At 55.3% G+C, this 15,990-nt stretch overlaps 9 protein-coding genes across 9 annotated transcripts; 3 read left to right on the top strand and 6 right to left on the bottom strand.

The window, feature by feature from the left end:
• Positions 1-39: 39 nt before the first annotated feature.
• Positions 40-1,163, top strand: AFUA_3G14820 (sugar phosphate isomerase/epimerase family protein; the record flags this gene model as incomplete). Its single annotated transcript, XM_749050.3, has 1 exon — positions 40-1,163. Exon 1 carries the CDS (start codon positions 144-146, stop codon positions 1,161-1,163), a length of 1,020 nt encoding a protein of 339 aa, XP_754143.1. The 5' UTR covers positions 40-143.
• A 45-nt stretch (positions 1,164-1,208) lies between these two features.
• Positions 1,209-1,956, bottom strand: AFUA_3G14810 (putative pathogenesis associated protein Pep2; the record flags this gene model as incomplete). The annotated part of the gene is made up of 2 exons (XM_749051.1): positions 1,209-1,779; positions 1,829-1,956. The coding sequence occupies 2 exons, from the start codon at positions 1,954-1,956 to the stop codon at positions 1,209-1,211; spliced, it is 699 nt and encodes a 232-aa protein (XP_754144.1).
• Positions 1,957-2,157: 201 nt separating this feature from the next.
• On the bottom strand, positions 2,158-3,081 carry AFUA_3G14800 (shikimate dehydrogenase family protein; the record flags this gene model as incomplete). The annotated part of the gene is made up of 1 exon (XM_749052.2): positions 2,158-3,081. One exon carries the CDS (start codon positions 3,079-3,081, stop codon positions 2,158-2,160), a length of 924 nt encoding a protein of 307 aa, XP_754145.2.
• A 426-nt stretch (positions 3,082-3,507) lies between these two features.
• AFUA_3G14790 (shikimate dehydrogenase family protein) lies at positions 3,508-4,371 on the top strand (the record flags this gene model as incomplete). The annotated part of the gene is made up of 1 exon (XM_749054.1): positions 3,508-4,371. The coding sequence occupies one exon, from the start codon at positions 3,508-3,510 to the stop codon at positions 4,369-4,371; it is 864 nt and encodes a 287-aa protein (XP_754147.1).
• Positions 4,372-4,750: 379 nt separating this feature from the next.
• On the bottom strand, positions 4,751-5,884 carry AFUA_3G14770 (ketoreductase sphI; the record flags this gene model as incomplete). Its single annotated transcript, XM_749055.3, has 2 exons — positions 4,751-5,412; positions 5,470-5,884. 2 exons carry the CDS (start codon positions 5,882-5,884, stop codon positions 4,826-4,828), a joined length of 1,002 nt encoding a protein of 333 aa, XP_754148.2. The 3' UTR covers positions 4,751-4,825.
• Positions 5,885-6,347: 463 nt separating this feature from the next.
• AFUA_3G14760 (cytochrome P450 monooxygenase sphH) lies at positions 6,348-8,100 on the bottom strand (the record flags this gene model as incomplete). Its single annotated transcript, XM_749056.1, has 3 exons — positions 6,348-7,502; positions 7,564-7,836; positions 7,897-8,100. The coding sequence occupies 3 exons, from the start codon at positions 8,098-8,100 to the stop codon at positions 6,348-6,350; spliced, it is 1,632 nt and encodes a 543-aa protein (XP_754149.1).
• Positions 8,101-8,443: 343 nt separating this feature from the next.
• Positions 8,444-11,614, bottom strand: AFUA_3G14750 (transcription factor sphG). The gene is made up of 3 exons (XM_749057.2): positions 11,006-11,614; positions 9,188-10,602; positions 8,444-9,110 (listed from the first exon to the last, which is right to left on the bottom strand). The coding sequence occupies exons 1-3, from the start codon at positions 11,339-11,341 to the stop codon at positions 8,501-8,503; spliced, it is 2,361 nt and encodes a 786-aa protein (XP_754150.1). The 5' UTR covers positions 11,342-11,614; the 3' UTR covers positions 8,444-8,500.
• Positions 11,615-12,706: 1,092 nt separating this feature from the next.
• AFUA_3G14740 (keto-reductase sphF) lies at positions 12,707-14,212 on the top strand (the record flags this gene model as incomplete). The annotated part of the gene is made up of 5 exons (XM_749058.1): positions 12,707-13,007; positions 13,042-13,117; positions 13,172-13,305; positions 13,374-13,683; positions 13,771-14,212. The coding sequence occupies 5 exons, from the start codon at positions 12,707-12,709 to the stop codon at positions 14,210-14,212; spliced, it is 1,263 nt and encodes a 420-aa protein (XP_754151.1).
• Positions 14,213-14,332: 120 nt separating this feature from the next.
• On the bottom strand, positions 14,333-15,880 carry AFUA_3G14730 (acetyltransferase sphE; the record flags this gene model as incomplete). The annotated part of the gene is made up of 1 exon (XM_749059.1): positions 14,333-15,880. The coding sequence occupies one exon, from the start codon at positions 15,878-15,880 to the stop codon at positions 14,333-14,335; it is 1,548 nt and encodes a 515-aa protein (XP_754152.1).
• Positions 15,881-15,990: the final 110 nt, after the last annotated feature.

Genomic DNA, 15,990 nt, shown 5'->3' with positions numbered 1-15,990 from the left:
GACCGAGATAGACATGAGGGGGTTGCCACGACCGAGGCAACCCTAGCTGACCTTTCAAACAGGACCCAGAACAGAAAGAAAACTTCGACTCCTCTGTATCTATTCTCAGTGTGTGCATCACGCATTACAATCAAACTGACAGAATGAGTTACCAACCTGCCATCATGAGCGCTTCACTCGGCCGCGCCTGGTTGCACGATCTAGCCTACAAGATCGACCAGGCCGCCGAAGCAGGCTTCAAAGGCCTAGAAATTTTCTATGAGGATCTGGAGTACGAAGCACGCAAGCTGTCCGGCACGGATAACCCAACCGCTACCCATCTGCTTGCAGCAGCAGCGCACATCCACGGCATGTGCAGCACCCATGGCATCACCATTATCGGCCTCCAACCGTTCCTCTTCTACGAGGGCCTCAAGGACCGGACACAACACGCACAACTCCTGGAGAAGATGAAGCTGTGGCTTCAGCTTGCCAAAAGCCTCCACACAAACACCATCCAGATCCCCGCCAACTTCCTCCCCGCGGAGCAACTCATCGACGACCGGGATCTCATTGCGTCTGATCTGAGACTGCTGGCCGACCTAGGTGCCGCCGAAACACCTGCCATCCGATTCGCATACGAGCCTCTCTGCTGGAGCACGCATATCGACACCATCGAGAAAGCCTGGGACGTCGTGCGCCGGGTCGACCGCCCCAACTTTGGGGTTTGCCTGGATACGTTCAACATTGCGGGCCGGGTGTGGGGGGATCCGGCTGCGCCGACAGGGCGGACGGAGAACGCGGATCAGCAGCTACAGATAACACTGGAGTGGATGGTGAAGGAGGTTGACGTGGAAAAGGTGTTCTATATCCAAGTTGTTGATGCGGAGCGGATGCGTACGCCGCTGGTGGCGGGCCATCCGTTTCATGTGGATGGGCAGCCGGCGAGGATGAGTTGGTCGCGGAATGCAAGGACATTCATGTACGAGGAAGAGCGCGGGGGGTATCTGCCATGCGAGGAGGTCGCCAGGGCCATTATTCAGGGAATAGGGTATCAGGGGTTCGTATCTATGGAGCTGTTTTCCAGAACGATGTCGTTGGAGGGAAGCCATGTTCCTGTTGAGCATGCGCGGCGGGGGATCAAGGCTTGGGAGATGCTCAAGGAGAGATTGCAGTTACAGTAGATACTTGAACTGTAGAACAAACCGCAGAAACGTTGCTTAGGCAGGTTAAATCTCAATGTCCTTCCCATCCAGCCAATCCTTCGCCAGTCGATACAACCGATCATGTTTCTCACCACAAACTCCACTATGTCGTCGATGCCCCGGCATATCCCTCAACACCGCAACCCCCATTGTCAACTCCTGGCAGTACGCCAGGCACTTATACCCTTCGGGATACCCATTCAACTTCTCCTCATCTAACTTGGGAAACCGCCCTGGAATCACAGGAATAAGCCTATCCTTCTCATACCAATGTCGCACCAGCCGCGCCGCCCACCGTCCATCCACCTTCTCAAAGAAGAAGCAAAACCGGCAATCGGCCTCGGCGTCGACCTCGCAGCCATCAATGGTAAACCTCTGCGTAATAGTTGCCTTCATCTTCGTTACGGCACGCAGCGCATCCGGGGTAATGTCGCTGGTGACCCCGTGGCACCGGTGCATGATGAAGGCGCCCTTGTCCATGCCGGCCTGCGAGGCGGCAATGAAATCCGCGTAGTGCATGCGGCCGGACCAGGTTGTGTATACGTATGCGTCGGCGTGGAATATGGAGGCAAAGTTCTCCCACTCGCAGGCATCGCTAAGCATGTTAGTACGGATGAAGTTTGGGAGAAGGCCAAGGGGCTTACCGGTAACAAGGCCAGCCTTCAGCGAGTTCGCGGAGCCTTGCGCGCTCTAAGACCAGATTGTCTGGGCCGTTGTTGCGAATGGCGCGCGAGGGCCTAGTGCCTTCGGGAAGAGAGTGTAGATCGGGCATTTTGGGTTCTTCGTTTACTGGCACTGTTACTGGTGTGAGGGTAGTTTGGAGAATATATATTATGAGGGTCATCCGGCTAAGGACATTGCCGAGTCAGCCAGACTTCCACTGCAGTAAGGCTGCCATGGTCGAGGTAGTTGAGGTTCCTTTCTGCATCGTTCAAATTTGGTAGGAAAAAAAGATGTGATGTGCATTGTAGACCTAATTGATCGCCGTACTCTCCTCGGCAGCTTTCAGCAGCACGTCCCAAGCCCCCTTTTGATCTAGATTGACTACACTCTCCTCTCCCGCCCACAAACGCCACTGCTCCTCGATCTGATACATGATTACATGTGTGCCCTCCACACACGGCCATCCCAGCCGCTCAGCCAGCCGGATCATCCTAGTCCGGCGCGGCTTGAAACACATCTCCAATAGCACCCCCTTTTCTTCTCGAGCCAGGAACGATTCGAGTATGCCAGCCACAGCACGCTCAGACTCAGTCTTCGGCTCATCATCCGGCACTGTCCCGACTACATAGTACGGACTAGCCAGCGCACGCGCCTGCTCAATACTCTTGACATGGGTTATGGAAAGGGTCACAGGCAATCTCTGCGTATCCGCGAGCAGAGCATCCACCTCCCCCTCATCCCGGTTCAGAATGTAGATGGTCGGGCAATGCAGATGCACGGCAAGCGCATAGACAGCCGCACGGCTCGCGCCCCCTGCTCCGACAACCAGCGCGCACCCTGGAGAGGTCGCAGACGGCCGCTGGCCCTGCCCTTCTTTCTCCAGGAGACAGCCCTTGATACCCCGCCAATCAGTGTTCGTGCCGCAGAGGCGCCGGTCAGCCCCGTTCGTGCGGTAGTAGACGTTATTGCAGGCGCCGATCATGGTCACCAGATCATCCGGCTCGTCGAGGTGTGGTATGATGCTGTTTTTGTACGGCATTGTGACCACAAGGCCGGCTGTGGCTGGGGACCTTGCTAGTGCCAGAGCGTCGGCCAGGCTGGGGCATTCTGTTGCGTGGAATGTCCAGGGCAGCTGGAGGGATCTGGCGATGTGGGTGTGCATGCCCGGGGCGATGGAGTGGGTGACGCCCACACCGACGAGATGGAGCTTTTTGTGCTCAGAGGGTTGCGCCATGATGCTTGTTGGATGGCCAGTTTGGAAGGAGGGCTGAGAAATTGTACGTTAAGTTTGGGAGTTGTACTCTGTATAGATGATGGGAATCGGTTAAAGTCTCTCCGCAGCGGATATACCCATACCCATGTCGCTTGTTCAGCGGCCCAACAGTTGGACGGTTCTCAAGTGGCTCGCTATGCCTGGTCCAAGCTGGGAGTACTCCGTATATTGTTTCAGATCTCTGGCAGTTAATTGCATGCAGCCTCTGTACTCTCATTCAAGTATTTGCCGAAGCCCATAGTCCTGAATGTGGCTAAATGCATCCCCGGATAGTCATGCCAATGGTTTAGGTGGTTCACTCACTAGTTATAGCTGGAGCAACTGAACACACATCGTCTCATCCAACCCCTGAGATATCCCCTCTCGACAGAGTCCTACATCCCAGTGATGGCACCGGCACCGAAAAACTTCTACATCTTCGGCAGCGGCATCTCCTTCAGTATCTCGCCCGCTATCCACCAGGCCGGATTCTCTCACTATAATCTCCCGCACACATACCAGATCCGCGAGTCCGAGTCCATCGACGATGTCGCCCATTTGATCGCCGACAATACCTTCGGCGGCGCCAGCGTGACGATGCCACACAAACTCCACGCGCACCGATTCTGCGACATCCAGACCGAGACGGCGCGGCTCATCGGCGCGATCAACACGCTGATCGTCACGGAGACTGGCGACCAGCGACTCATTACCGGCGACAACACGGATTGGTCGGGGCTGTATGCGCTGATCACCGAGTACACTTCGCGAACACAGCACCCGCTGCAAACCGGTCTGGTCATCGGGGCCGGGGGCGCATCCCGCGCGGCGCTCTTCGCGCTCCACAAAGCCGGCGTGCGGCGGATCTACCTCGTCAACCGGACGCTTGCGGCGGCGGAAAAGGTCCGAGATCATTTCTCGGCGCTGTTCGAGGTGATTGCCGTGCCTCGGCTGGACGAGCTGCCGCACACCCCGGACGTGATTGTGGGCACGGTCCCGGCCGAGACGACGACGGAGGAGCAGTTTGCGTGTCTGTTCGGAGATCGGGGGCTTTGCATCGATATGTCGTATAAGCCGAGGCAGACGCCGCTGCTCACGGTGGCGCAGCGGCATGAGGGCTGGGCGACTGTAACTGGGGTGCAGGTGCTCCTGGCGCAGGCGTTTGATCAGTTCCGGCTGTGGACGGGGCTGGAGCCGCCGAGGGAGAAAATGGTGGAGGCTGTGACGGCGAGGGAGGGTCGTATTGAGAGGACTCTCCTTGGTATGCTTTGAGGTGATCTCTTTAGGAATCCGTTCATTCTTGAAGGTATACTTAGAGGTGAGGACATGGTCACCGTCATAGACCAGGTGTATATCAATCACATATCGCATCTTCATGGTTCAATCATCACTCATGTACTGGCCATAGGTTTAGCATACATACCCTAGTAACCTTCCTGATTATACAGTCTGTGGTCGGCAGGGTAGTATCCAGTGACTGTAAAGTAGCAGAGACAGCCAGGACCTCATTACTATCCAGGATCATTCTAGATTGCCATATATAAATGCCACTGAAACAAACTTGACCCGCGGTGACGGTTACTGACGGCATGATTATGGACTGGGTGAATGACAGACAATGAGGTATGTCTAGGTAAAGTCTGGCACTATATCCTACCCATCCCCAATCAGCTGAACAAAGGTTTAGCCACTGATCCAAGTCCTGTCCCTGATTGATGGCCGAGAATCAAACGTTCGCAAACTCCAGTTGCTGGTCGACCACATCCCGCACCATCTGCTCCCATGCGCGCCAGCGCATCCCTAACTCTGCTTCGGCTTTGCTACTGTCGGTCGAGAGAAACTCTTCCTCGATGTCCGGGGTGATCTTTGCCCCAAGGTATGAATAGTCCCGCTGAATGACATCCGCCACCTCTTTCCAGGTCCCGCCCTTCGCTGCAAGCAGATACTTCGACCCGTCGGGGATGGCTGGATCCAGGGCCCTGAGGTGTGCTTCAACCACATCATCGATATGCACACCAGGAACCCGGGAGTAGGAGTGATGAGGGACGCCGGTCATGATAGCATGCCACAGGAGACCATTTGACGATTCCTGGATCGCCTCAGCAGTGGTCTGCACCGGGTTGCGTCCGTACACAAATGCAGGATGGAGCGTTACCAGGGCATACGGCGGCTTGGCGGTCTTCCGGAATTCCCATGCCGTTTGATTGGCGAGCAGTTTGGATGCATGGTACAACCGCATAGGTATCCCTCGCGGGTCGTTAGAGGCTGCAAAGTCTTCAGTCTCGTCAACGTCGAAGTCCCAGTCGTTGTCCTCTGGGATGATGTCAGTCCAGGTACGATATGCTCGGCCCAGGAGCCCTGAAAACGCACCTTTGATGACGCCCCCAGACGGTATGCCGTCCAGGGGCATCAAGGCCGCGATCGACGAGGTGACCACCACCTTCTTGATACTCGGTACTCGAGCAGCCTCCCTGAGCAAGGCCGTCGTCGCTTTCACAGCTGGAGTGAAGTAGTACTCCTTCTCAGGGCCACTGGGAATAGGATGGGCGAGATGGATGACATAGTCTGCTCCATCCAACAGTCCTCTGAATGCCCCTTCGGCTGTCCAATCGGCAACAGTAACAAATTCCACTTGCTCGCTATATCCTGACAGCAGATTCTGTAATTCGTCTGAGGGCTTTCGAACACAGATTCGCAATCGATATCCCGCTTTGAGTGCGGCCACCGCGGTGGCACTACCAAGGAAACCGGTTGCACCGGTGATGAAGACCAATGGATGCGCCATACGGAGTATGTATAGCCAGTACTCAAACAATGGGATGTGTAGAATAGTCAAGTGCTTCTTCTCGTCTGCGGATCCGGTCCTAGAATTATCTTAGTCTCCGACTGAGGTCAAGACTTTGCGGAGCGTGTTGGAGATAACGGATCTCTCATTCTAGACCCCCATTTAAACCATTCTAGGTGGACGATCCACTCAGATGGTAGTATTATACATGATGGGGGAAGATGTGAGGCTTATGTTACATGTCGGGGCGCCGGATCCCGCTCCCCTTTGCATCAGCCCGCTGCCGCATTCGCCCCCCGACCTGTCTGGCACTGCTGCTCTATTGTGCTCTTTTATCAGCCTACGTAGATCATGATGGGGGAAGCAATTGAGAAATGCCTTTGATTCGCTTGCGATAGAAGTCTAATCGCCACAAGCAACCCCGAAAGATGCAAACCAGCACAGGAGACATCCCTCGCCCGCTTCACCACCCTTCCACTGGAGTGAATTTGGCCAGGACGCCGTCCTTCGGTGCAATAGTCGCTCCCTCTCGCACCTCCAGTGGAGCGTCGGGGGATTTCAATTCGAACGCAAAGCTACCGACCACCGCAGCGAGGAGACACGCTAGTTCGGCCTTGGCGAAGACCTGCCCAATGCAACTGCGGGGACCGTGAAGGAAGCTCAGGAAAGCGTAGTTGCTGGCTGCGCCGCCGGTGTTGGCCTTCCCGGGGCCCATCCATCGATCGGGGTTGAACCGTTCTGCGTCGGGGCCCCAAAGCGCCGGCATGTGGTTCACAAGTTCCGGCGAAATGACGACCTGCGTGCCCTTGGGGATCGGATGCCCCATCAGGGTGGTGTCGTTCAAGGCCACCCGGACTGTATTGGGCACAGACGGATGGAAGCGGATGACTTCATTGCAGACGGCATTTAGATACGGGAGGCTGTCGATGGTTGCAGCGTCGATCGGGCCGGGATTCTCGCCATGGATCGGTGGCAGGTTGGCGCGGACTTCCTCACGCAGACGGCTCTGGACATCGGGGTGCTTGCAAAGCGCATATATCGCCCATTGGAGCGCCCCCGCGGTCGTCTCGTGGCCGGCGCCGAGGAAGGTCATCAACTGGTCGACGAGGTTGTCATCGTCAAAGTTGCCGCTCCGCATTGCGACGGAGATGATGTCGACTTCGGCCGCTGCGTTCGGATCCTCCATCTTTGCCTTCTGCTCGCGAATCATGCGCCGCGTGGCATCGCGGATATTGCGGCAGCCCGTGTCAATGAGCCGATTCTGCTTGGTGGGGAGCTTTGCCAGCCACGTCGTATTCCCAAGGAGCATTCCAAGGATGAAAAGAATCTTGGTTCCCAGACCCGGGGTGGCGAAGATCATTTCGTAGGATCGGCTGAGACTGTTTTCCGGGTCCTGCAGGGAGCCGAAATCCCGGCCCATGCCTGCCAGGCCAATGATGTCCAGCGAGGAACGACTGGCCCAGGTTCGCACTTGGATGGTGTTATCGTCCGGGGCTTTCCTGCTCTGCAGATCGTTTCGGATCAACTTGGTCATCTCCGTGCCCTTGGACCAGAAGACAGAATAGAGATCCTTGACATGGCGGTACGCAAACGCTGGCTTGAGGTTCTTCCGTTGAAACTACACAAACAGTCATGAGAAATAGACGAAAACGAAAGGCACACTGCTGTTCCTTTCTCACCTTGTGCTCCTCGCCTTCGGCAATCAGGATGCCATTGCCCAGCACGCGCCTCAACGTTTGCTGGATCACCAAGGGCTTTGCGAACTCGTAGGCCTTGCTCACCAAGATCTCGCGGAGGACCGCAGGACTGGTTACCGTGAGCCTTTCCATGTTCCCCACGATGTAGTAACGGAGAATGCCATCGTTGGGAATCGTCTTGGCCCACTCCTTCATTAGCGCATGTGGGGTGTCGACAAGCAGACTACCCGTATTGCCCGTGAGCCAGTGCCGGTTCTAGATGCAAGTTAATCCCGAGTCCAGTACGGCAAGGGTGGAGGGGACTTGAGGGCTCACTGGAGGAGCCGGAAAGTGTTTCAACGGCGTGACGAATTGAGGGTAGATGAATAACTGATAGAGCAGCTTTGATATGGCGATGCCTGTCAACAGAACGGCAAAGGTCGCGATTCTGGAGCCGTAGAGGGCGCATTCGGGACGGAAGTAGACACTTGCGGCTATGCCGAGGCAAACAACGCCAAAGTAATTGTGAATAGGGCCCATAATGGCGGTTGGGTCTTCAGTGTGAGGCCGCGTTGTCTGGTGGCAGCCACCTTTACTTCAATGGCCGAGAGGAGCAAATCGCTGACGGCGGCTTGGACGTGGGCTCAAGCCTTGTGCCACCTGAGACCAGTCATATAATGGGTTTCGTTCTGTGTAACCTCGACCACGACCAAGTCTTAAAACTCCTTATGCTACCGGGGCCGGGGCTCGGGCGCCGTCGCCGCGTTCGACTGTCTGGCAGCTCCTCGGGATCGCATAGGGCAGAGTGCTGGGGTTAGGGTGCCACTTTGGACAGATTGTCTGTGAGCACATCTGATCATACGCGACAAGTCTCTTGTGTAAACTGTATTAAATTCATTTGCTGCCAGTTCGTCCCCATGTCTACAAATTCGTCTCCTCTTCATATATAGTTCAGTCTTTCCCCCAGATCGCACCGGACCGACGGGCTGTCCGCACTGGCCCCTTGGTTGACGCCCTTCCAAAAGAGGACAGACTCGCCCAGGGCTTCCATAGCCAGAGAATCGAAGTGTTCGTTCCCGGGAGCCGACTTCCCGTAGCTCCTCAATTGCGACAGAAACTCATCTGAGCCTCGCGCCAACTCGCCGCTTGTCGAGGTGATGGAACTCATGGGCGCAAACGAACCGTCTGGATCTTGGAAAACGCCACCATCGAAGCGCGAGTCATATGTTTCTTGGACTTCTGAATTCATGTAGCTGTAACCGGTGGTTGCGGGCGAGAGCAGCTCGGACATCAAGTACGGATCTGTCGGTCCTTCAGAGGTCGGCTTCGGCCGTTTGTGCTGGGTCCTCCTGGCCTTTACCACGTCGGTGACTATAAGGGACAGCTGGTATAGCCGTCGATTGTATGAGGCCTCCGCGCGGCAGTCGGTGATGGTCTGGAGCATCTCAACGAATTCTTGAAGCATGTCGATGTCCCGATTGGTCCCTCGACCGCAGAGGATGGATATCAGTACTTCGTAAAGATAGAGTGATGGAAGTGAGGCGAGAAAGCTATATCGGAATCAAACGGTCAGTCTGCGCCATTTAAGGCCCAAGTAATACAAGGCAGTCAGAGGAAGAGTCATTACAATGAGAAAACAGCCTGGCTCCCTTGGTCGGGTGGGGAATGCCACAGGCGTAACAGCAGCTTCAAACACATTCGCGCGACCTCGGGGGCCTGTTGAAACATGGGATCGGGATGGTGTTTGTGGGGCCAGATGAGGAGCAGTTGAACAGACAGATATCGGATTGCCAACTGCAGATTCGACGCGGAGCCGTCCAAAGATGTCTGGATCTGGTCCAAGTCCACTCCCGTTTCGGTGAGACAGACTTGCAGTTTCGACATAATCGCGGCTGCGAATCCACGAACTTGATTCTCGTCCCGCGCTTGCACATGGACCGCGTAGATCTCCAGGTATACAGTCTCCTCTATCCTAGCCATCTCGGCCTTTGCAACGAGGCTGGAGGGGATCCCGTTTTCAGACGGCACCAGGCGTGGGTCGAAATGGACATCGGAGACTGGTATACTGGGCGATGACCCAGCCGTCCAGCAAACGGCCTTATCCAGCATGTATAAGCAGTATGAAAGGTTTTGTCTTTCGTTGACATCGTCGTCACTCAGTCGGCCTTGAAAGGCGTGCCACTGGTGGACGCCGATGGACTTTGCACATCGGATTGCTAGAGCTAGCAGCGTCTCGGATAGACCGATGGAGAGGTACACTTGCGCTACTATATGCTTCTTGTTCGTCAGTGATCCAATGCCGTTGGTTACAGTGGGTATCAGTCGGAGATCTACCAGAGATACGAGCGCCTGCACATTGACGAGGTGCGGCGACACCAGTTGGTCAATATCGCTGACAGCGCGCTTCGCGTTGGTCAAAAAGCCGGTAATGAGGTCAAAGTCAATCGATGACGTCTTGCGGGTCTGCTTGGACATCATTGACTCGCGCTGGTGGGATCCTGGAGAGTCCGCGGACATGGCCATGAGGATGAGGTTGTTGCAGCAGACGATCGAAGCCAGGTCGCGTTCGGATGGCGCGGATTGCCGCAAAGCTGTCGCCATTTCAGTGAACCGTTTCTTGGACCAGATAGGAAAATGACCATGAGTGGTTGTAAAGTATGGCTCAATCATTGCCTCCAGAATGGCAAAGGGAGGCATCGTGGGCGGTGCCTTTCCCCCGATTGGAATCTCCTCTCCCTGGCCAACCAAATGATCAATCTTGCGTTGTGCTTGCAGCACGCATTCCTTCACGGTGTGCCTGTCGGTGTCGGGACTCTGAAGGAGCTCATCCTTGATGTTGAGCATTAGCGACTCGAGGGAGGTCGGGCCAAAGCATCTCTCGTCCCGGTCTTGGTCCACTAGAAAACGGCCAAGCGGCCGCGTGAATACGGCCGATTGAATTGAGTCGGGGAACCGTTTATCGCTCAATCGCGGAGAAGGACTCGCTGGGCTAGCGGGGCATCTTGCCGAAGGTGAGATCGTCGATGAGCCATCGAAAAGTCGCTTCAACGACTTTTGAGTGTCCGCCAATGCCGTCTCAAGAAGCTGTCCTTAGAAAATCGTCTATAGATGGATGTATATGGGACTGCGGCCAGCTTACCTCGAGTTGTTCAAGACGACTACCCATACCCAGGATCGTATGGCTCCTATGAATCATAAGCTCGGAACAGCAATGCGTGAAGCAGTAGAGTAGTGGCGTAGGACGGACAGAAGAGTTGTTTGATTGCACTTTTTGCCCTGACCGGACCACTCACACTGCAAGCCCAGGCGGCCACAGTTCCTGCACGACGGCTTTTCTCGACTGCAGCGGATTTTCCTGGCCCGGCATTGGTCACACACTGGTCGAGATGATTGCTTAGCTATGCTTTGCTGGCTGTCCGGGGCCGCAGATTAGAGCCTCGCGTACCTGTGTACTCATCTCGACTGAGTTCCTTGGCCATTGTCGCGGTCTTGCCCGGCAGAAGTCGTCGGCCGCGCGGATCTTGGAGTAGTATCCTTTATCCTCTGGATAGGTGGAGACCGGGTCTAATGTACAGCTTGACACCGTACAATGACTGCGGGTCAGAGCATTTATAGGAGAACAAGGCTCCGATTGCCAGCCGCAGTGGGGGGTTACCACCGTCCGTCCATGACCTTTCTGCATGTTGACATGCATTCTTACCGGGGGCCACTTGAACATCATCAACGACTGAGGGTCATTAGGGCTCAAGGCCAAGCATGCACAGGGCCAACCAGGGCGCATGAGTGGAGAGTTGGTTGGATGTCCTCAACCCAATGAGGCCACATCAGCCTGATAAGAGGCTGTCCACCGTTCTACATTTGCTGCTCATAGCCCTGTGTCGGCAAATATATTAGATTACGGTAGTATCTAGTGATCGATTGAATCCTCACAGCCGACAAGGGAAGCTAAGGTAGTTTGAACCAGATTCGTCATGAAGCGAAGTAGTCACGATGTACATCCGGATCTGCTGGGTAAATATACTGCGGTCGAGTTTCGGCTGAATCCATCAAGCCATGGTCGGATTCGCTTCCGCAGCTGGTCGCCATGGCTGATGGACTGAAATCTTAATTGAATACCCTGATAACACTCGAATATAGCTTGCGAGAGCTGCCGTTGCGATGATTCCGCAATTACAGTTCTGAAGTGGTTGAATTCTGTTTATGGTGTTCAGTCTGACTATGAGCATAACTGCGAACTACAGGACAACATCAGAGATCATGCGGCTCTCTTACAGTCCGTCTCAATCGAACTGACGCGGCGCAGTTGAGGTGTGGGAACGCGCCCAGGCCACTTGGTCACACCAAAGAAGCCTCTCCCAACGCAACAGTGCCATGCTGCGTCGTCCAATCCGTCCAGTCCACGGTGACAACAACCCTATGCATCATATCCGACATACCAGACTGAGAGCAGTGAGGGCTCTGCAGAATGGTGACACCTAGCGTGAGGGGGTGGCGCAACCCCTAGCAGATTGACACCCGTGATGGTGTGCTTAGCTGCACTAGCACCCAAGCATAGAGGGCATCAGACAAATTGGCTTCCGGCTCTGGCGCAAACCGACCCGCGGCGTATTTCGGCGATCTTCTGCTGATCCTGAGCGAGTCAGTCCGCTCTCGCCCACAAGACAGCCTCAATGTCTGCAGGTCGAGGCGAATGGACGTAAGCTTACCTGTAGGGAGGGTTTTACTACCCCTCTTCTTCGGTGTGGTCCTCGTCCCTGGGCCAATTGGTATGCTTATGGTTGCTTGCCTGACTGATTGAGCTGCAACCAGAAATCCGTGGATTCCACCTTCACCAGAACATTCAGGCCAATCAAACGGTGCGCTAAAAATATATGCTCCGGACTCAGTTCTTGCGGCGGTCGCTTACTGCGCATATGGGTGATAGTGGAGTGTGAGACTGGAACGGAGGGGTAAGTGAGAGCGAGATATGGGGGTGGGAGACTAGGTGCATTAGTGAGGCGGGAACCCCTTGGAGAGAGCCTAGCTCAGGACCCCGTTGCTGACATATCGAGTAGACGTATGGTGAGTCTGCGGTTGAAGCGAAAGAGAACGCGCCATCTGCTCAACAACAATCCTTGAAGAGCGACTAGACCTTATTTGATGGACGATGTTGGAGCGACCATCCTTCCCTCGTCTCGGGGCCGGGACCCGTCATCACCGCCCGCTTGGTCAGACCGGCGAGGGCTCCGACTGGCTCCTTGCATTCACTGGCATCTCTGGCATCGCTGGCATGATGATCCCATATGTTCCATGGGGCTTGATACGGGCGATGCAGCGAGGTTCAATTGAATTGACTTCGCCACGCGGTGTTTGGATATTCAATTGCGCAATCTTACCTTCCCGTTTACACCGAACCGTGGAAAGGAAAGGAAACATGAAACCAGATCAGGACCTGTTTGGCAAGGTATGTACGTCTTTGGCGGATACTGGTGTCGCTGACAGACCTCGCGGACTGCCTTTGTGACAGGCGGCTCCGGTGGCTTAGGAAAAGCGATTTCCAACATACTTGCTGCGCGTGGTTTGTTGGATCCTCCTGTTGGGAACCCTATATGGTCACTGACCCCAAGCTAAGGTGCCAATGTCACAATATTCGCACGACGGCCGGGCCCTCTAGCCGATGCCCAGAACGAGATCGGGGGGAACTGTGTGGATGCGGACCGGCAAGAGATCGATGCCGTGGCGGTGGATATGGCCGATGCCTCTGCGGTATGTTCCTCCAATGCTCGGAGAAGTTGCAGCATGCGAATAGAAATTCCTCCCTAACCACGACACAGGTGTCGGACGCATTCAGATCCCAACCCCGAATCGCGGATTTCCTGTACTGCTGCGCGGGGGGAAACCATGCCGAGAACGGGTTTTTCATCGATCTTCAAGCCACGCAGCTGGATTCTTGCATGAAGAACAATTATTATTCCACTGCGTATGCGGCCAAGGCCATGTTGGATATCTGGGTCGAGGACGACAAGAAATATCCCGGCACCGACGTGTCGACCAGCGACACCACTGGACCCAAACCCCGAAGGATTGTTTTCGCCAACAGCGCGGCGGCGTTCTTGGGGCTACCCGGGAGCGTTGCTTATACGCGTAAGTGAAATGATCGTGATCCGTTGATTCTCAGGTAGTAGTTGTCATCGGTCATTATCCGGCTAACATCATCCAACTCCCCACAAGCCGCCAAAAGCGCAGTCCGAGCCCTGGCAGACACCCTGCGCTTGGAAGTCCTCCGGCACAACTCCGCCAGGACCACCTACACAATCCACATCGCCTTTCCAGCCGACTTCATCTCGCCTGGGTTCGTCCTCGAACAAGACACCAAACCGGACCTCACGAAGCGGATCCAGGGCACCAACGTCGCCACTTTCGCGCAGCTGGAGGAGAAATTCCCGTCCTCGGAGAAAGTGGCCCAGGGGATCGTTGCGCGGGTCGACCGAGGGGATTTTATTATCTGCGAGGATTCATTGGCTGCGAGTCTTTTGTTTACGAACATGGTTGGGTTGAGCCCCAAGAGAGGACTTGGAATTGTGGATTCGTTGTGGAGCGTGGTGATGGGGTGGTTTGTGGTGCCGGTGTTGAGGAGGAGGTGGGAGAAGATGTGCAGGGAAGATGCTATTAACCGGTTACGATGAGGGCAAGGCCAGCTAGAAGGCCCTGGGAGTATCTTGCGTGGGATCAAGTGCCAGGTTGTGTCAATTGTATACATTATTGTGCTGTCTAATAAGCATGGCTTTGATAATTAGGCCGCATCGTCAAGAGACATCGAGAGAAGTTGTTGCTCTACAGCCGGCCAGATTTCTTTCCGCAAGCTGTACAACAACCAGAAATTGCCCGCAGCGTCTTTTCCGATCACCACGCCCGTGTTTCGCGTCGCGTAGCCTTTAGTTCCAGTTCCTTGGATGCAGGACGGTCTGCCCAGCTGGTTGCTTCGCTTGCCCGTTGCCATTCCCTTTCTTATGACGGCAGCGGAGAAATCAACCTGCAACAGTTTTGCTTTGACCCAGTTGGACATCATTACCGTGTACATGCTGGGATTTCCGAATAGGGCTGGATGATGAGCATTGTCCAGAGTCTTTCTCTGGATGCGGTCCAGTGCTTGGAGTTGTTCGGCATTCCGTTGCTGGATGAGAGACTTGCGGATTTCGAATGCGGTGAAGCCCAAAGGCTCTTCGAGAACCTGGCGAACGGAAAGAAATGTCAGGGTTGCGAATACCGCATTGGTTACCAATGCACATGTGGCGGATGGTATGTGGCCCAGCTCTGCTAAGATGGACCGGCAACAGTATGTATTCCGCATGTTGACTGTGCGGCTGGGGTCAGGTTTTTCGGCCCGGAGCACCACGCGCGTCCACCACGCAAACAGAACGTCACCCTCGCTGACGAAAAGGGGCGTGTCGCTGTCGTGGGCGCCGCGCGCTGTAAGCTCCGCCATTGCCTTAGATCGCATCTGTTGGAGGTGTTTTGCGGGCAAGAAGATAACCCGTTCCTCCTCCCGGTGCTGCCAAAACAGCTCAATCGTCACGATATACCGCAATGCAAACCAGAACCAGGTCCAGCCTAGGAGCAGCGTGTCGGCAAAGACGTATTTCTGCAGCGGTTCTGTCTTCGACTCGGTGAGGCCGGCTAAAGGATCATGAGCGAACCCCACAAACGACTTCACTTCGTCTTCTCGTCCGCGCAGCACTGCCGACCAGGCGTCCAGAACGGCATCCAGTCCCATCATGTCGGTCAAGCTATGAAGAAAAGAAACGGTAACAAGTGTCGCGTCCAGGAAGGTAATGATGCGAACCCCCAGCTGGGGACTGTCTGAACGAAGCCAGCCTTCCAAGCGATCGGGAAAAGCAGGAGTCCGGATGAACGATCGGAACTCGGGTGTCGCTGTATATGTAGTGTCCTGAACAGCCGGACGACCAGCGGCATCCAGGTAGTGAGGTTGAGCTAAGCGCGATGCCTGAGGATGGTCGGCGACGTTCATGTCATATGCGACCGTGGAGTATGCAAAGCCAGGCCGCTTGTCGTCGAAACATTGCGGCACATGGTACTCCAGACCCCCCTCTGCATTCCTTCGGATTCGAGCTCCGAGTTTCCGCCAGTCTCCTAATTCTAGCAGCCGGGACAGCGCACACCGAAGCTTTTCGGGGTCCAGGATGTCATCGACGCGGAACGTGACGTCGAAGGAAAGGCCTCTTGTGTGATGGTCATCGTCCCAGTAGTGGAAGGGAATGATTGTGTCGGATTGTACGGTCGGCGGAGGGGCAGACTCCCTCCCAAATCTGAGGAAGCCCATGACAAATCGACTCGAATGGAGCTTCTGGGTTGACGAGCGACAAAAGTGGTTCTGATTGTGACCGTGACCGTGGTCCAGTCCTGGTGGTGGTGGTGGTGGTTCAGTCACTG

This window comes from Aspergillus fumigatus, chromosome 3, assembly GCF_000002655.1.
Source record: "Aspergillus fumigatus Af293 chromosome 3, whole genome shotgun sequence".
In the NCBI taxonomy this organism is placed as follows: Eukaryota; Fungi; Ascomycota; class Eurotiomycetes; order Eurotiales; family Aspergillaceae; genus Aspergillus; species Aspergillus fumigatus.
The sequence above is the reverse complement of the archived record's forward strand: the minus strand, read 5'-3'. Positions and strand labels throughout refer to the sequence as shown.

What these genes read in the sequence shown, in the direction of transcription:
- AFUA_3G14750 (XM_749057.2), bottom strand. Translation starts at nt 11,341, where the DNA reads ATGCGCCCTGGTTGGCCCTGTGCATGCTTGGCCTTGAGCCCTAATGAC. An exon ending in CAGTCGAGATGAGTACACAG is followed by an intron (nt 10,603 to 11,005) that starts GTACGCGAGGCT and finishes AAGTCGTTGAAG; the next exon opens with CGACTTTTCGATGGCTCATC. An exon ending in AGCCAGGCTGTTTTCTCATT is followed by an intron (nt 9,111 to 9,187) that starts GTAATGACTCTT and finishes ATTCCGATATAG; the next exon opens with CTTTCTCGCCTCACTTCCAT.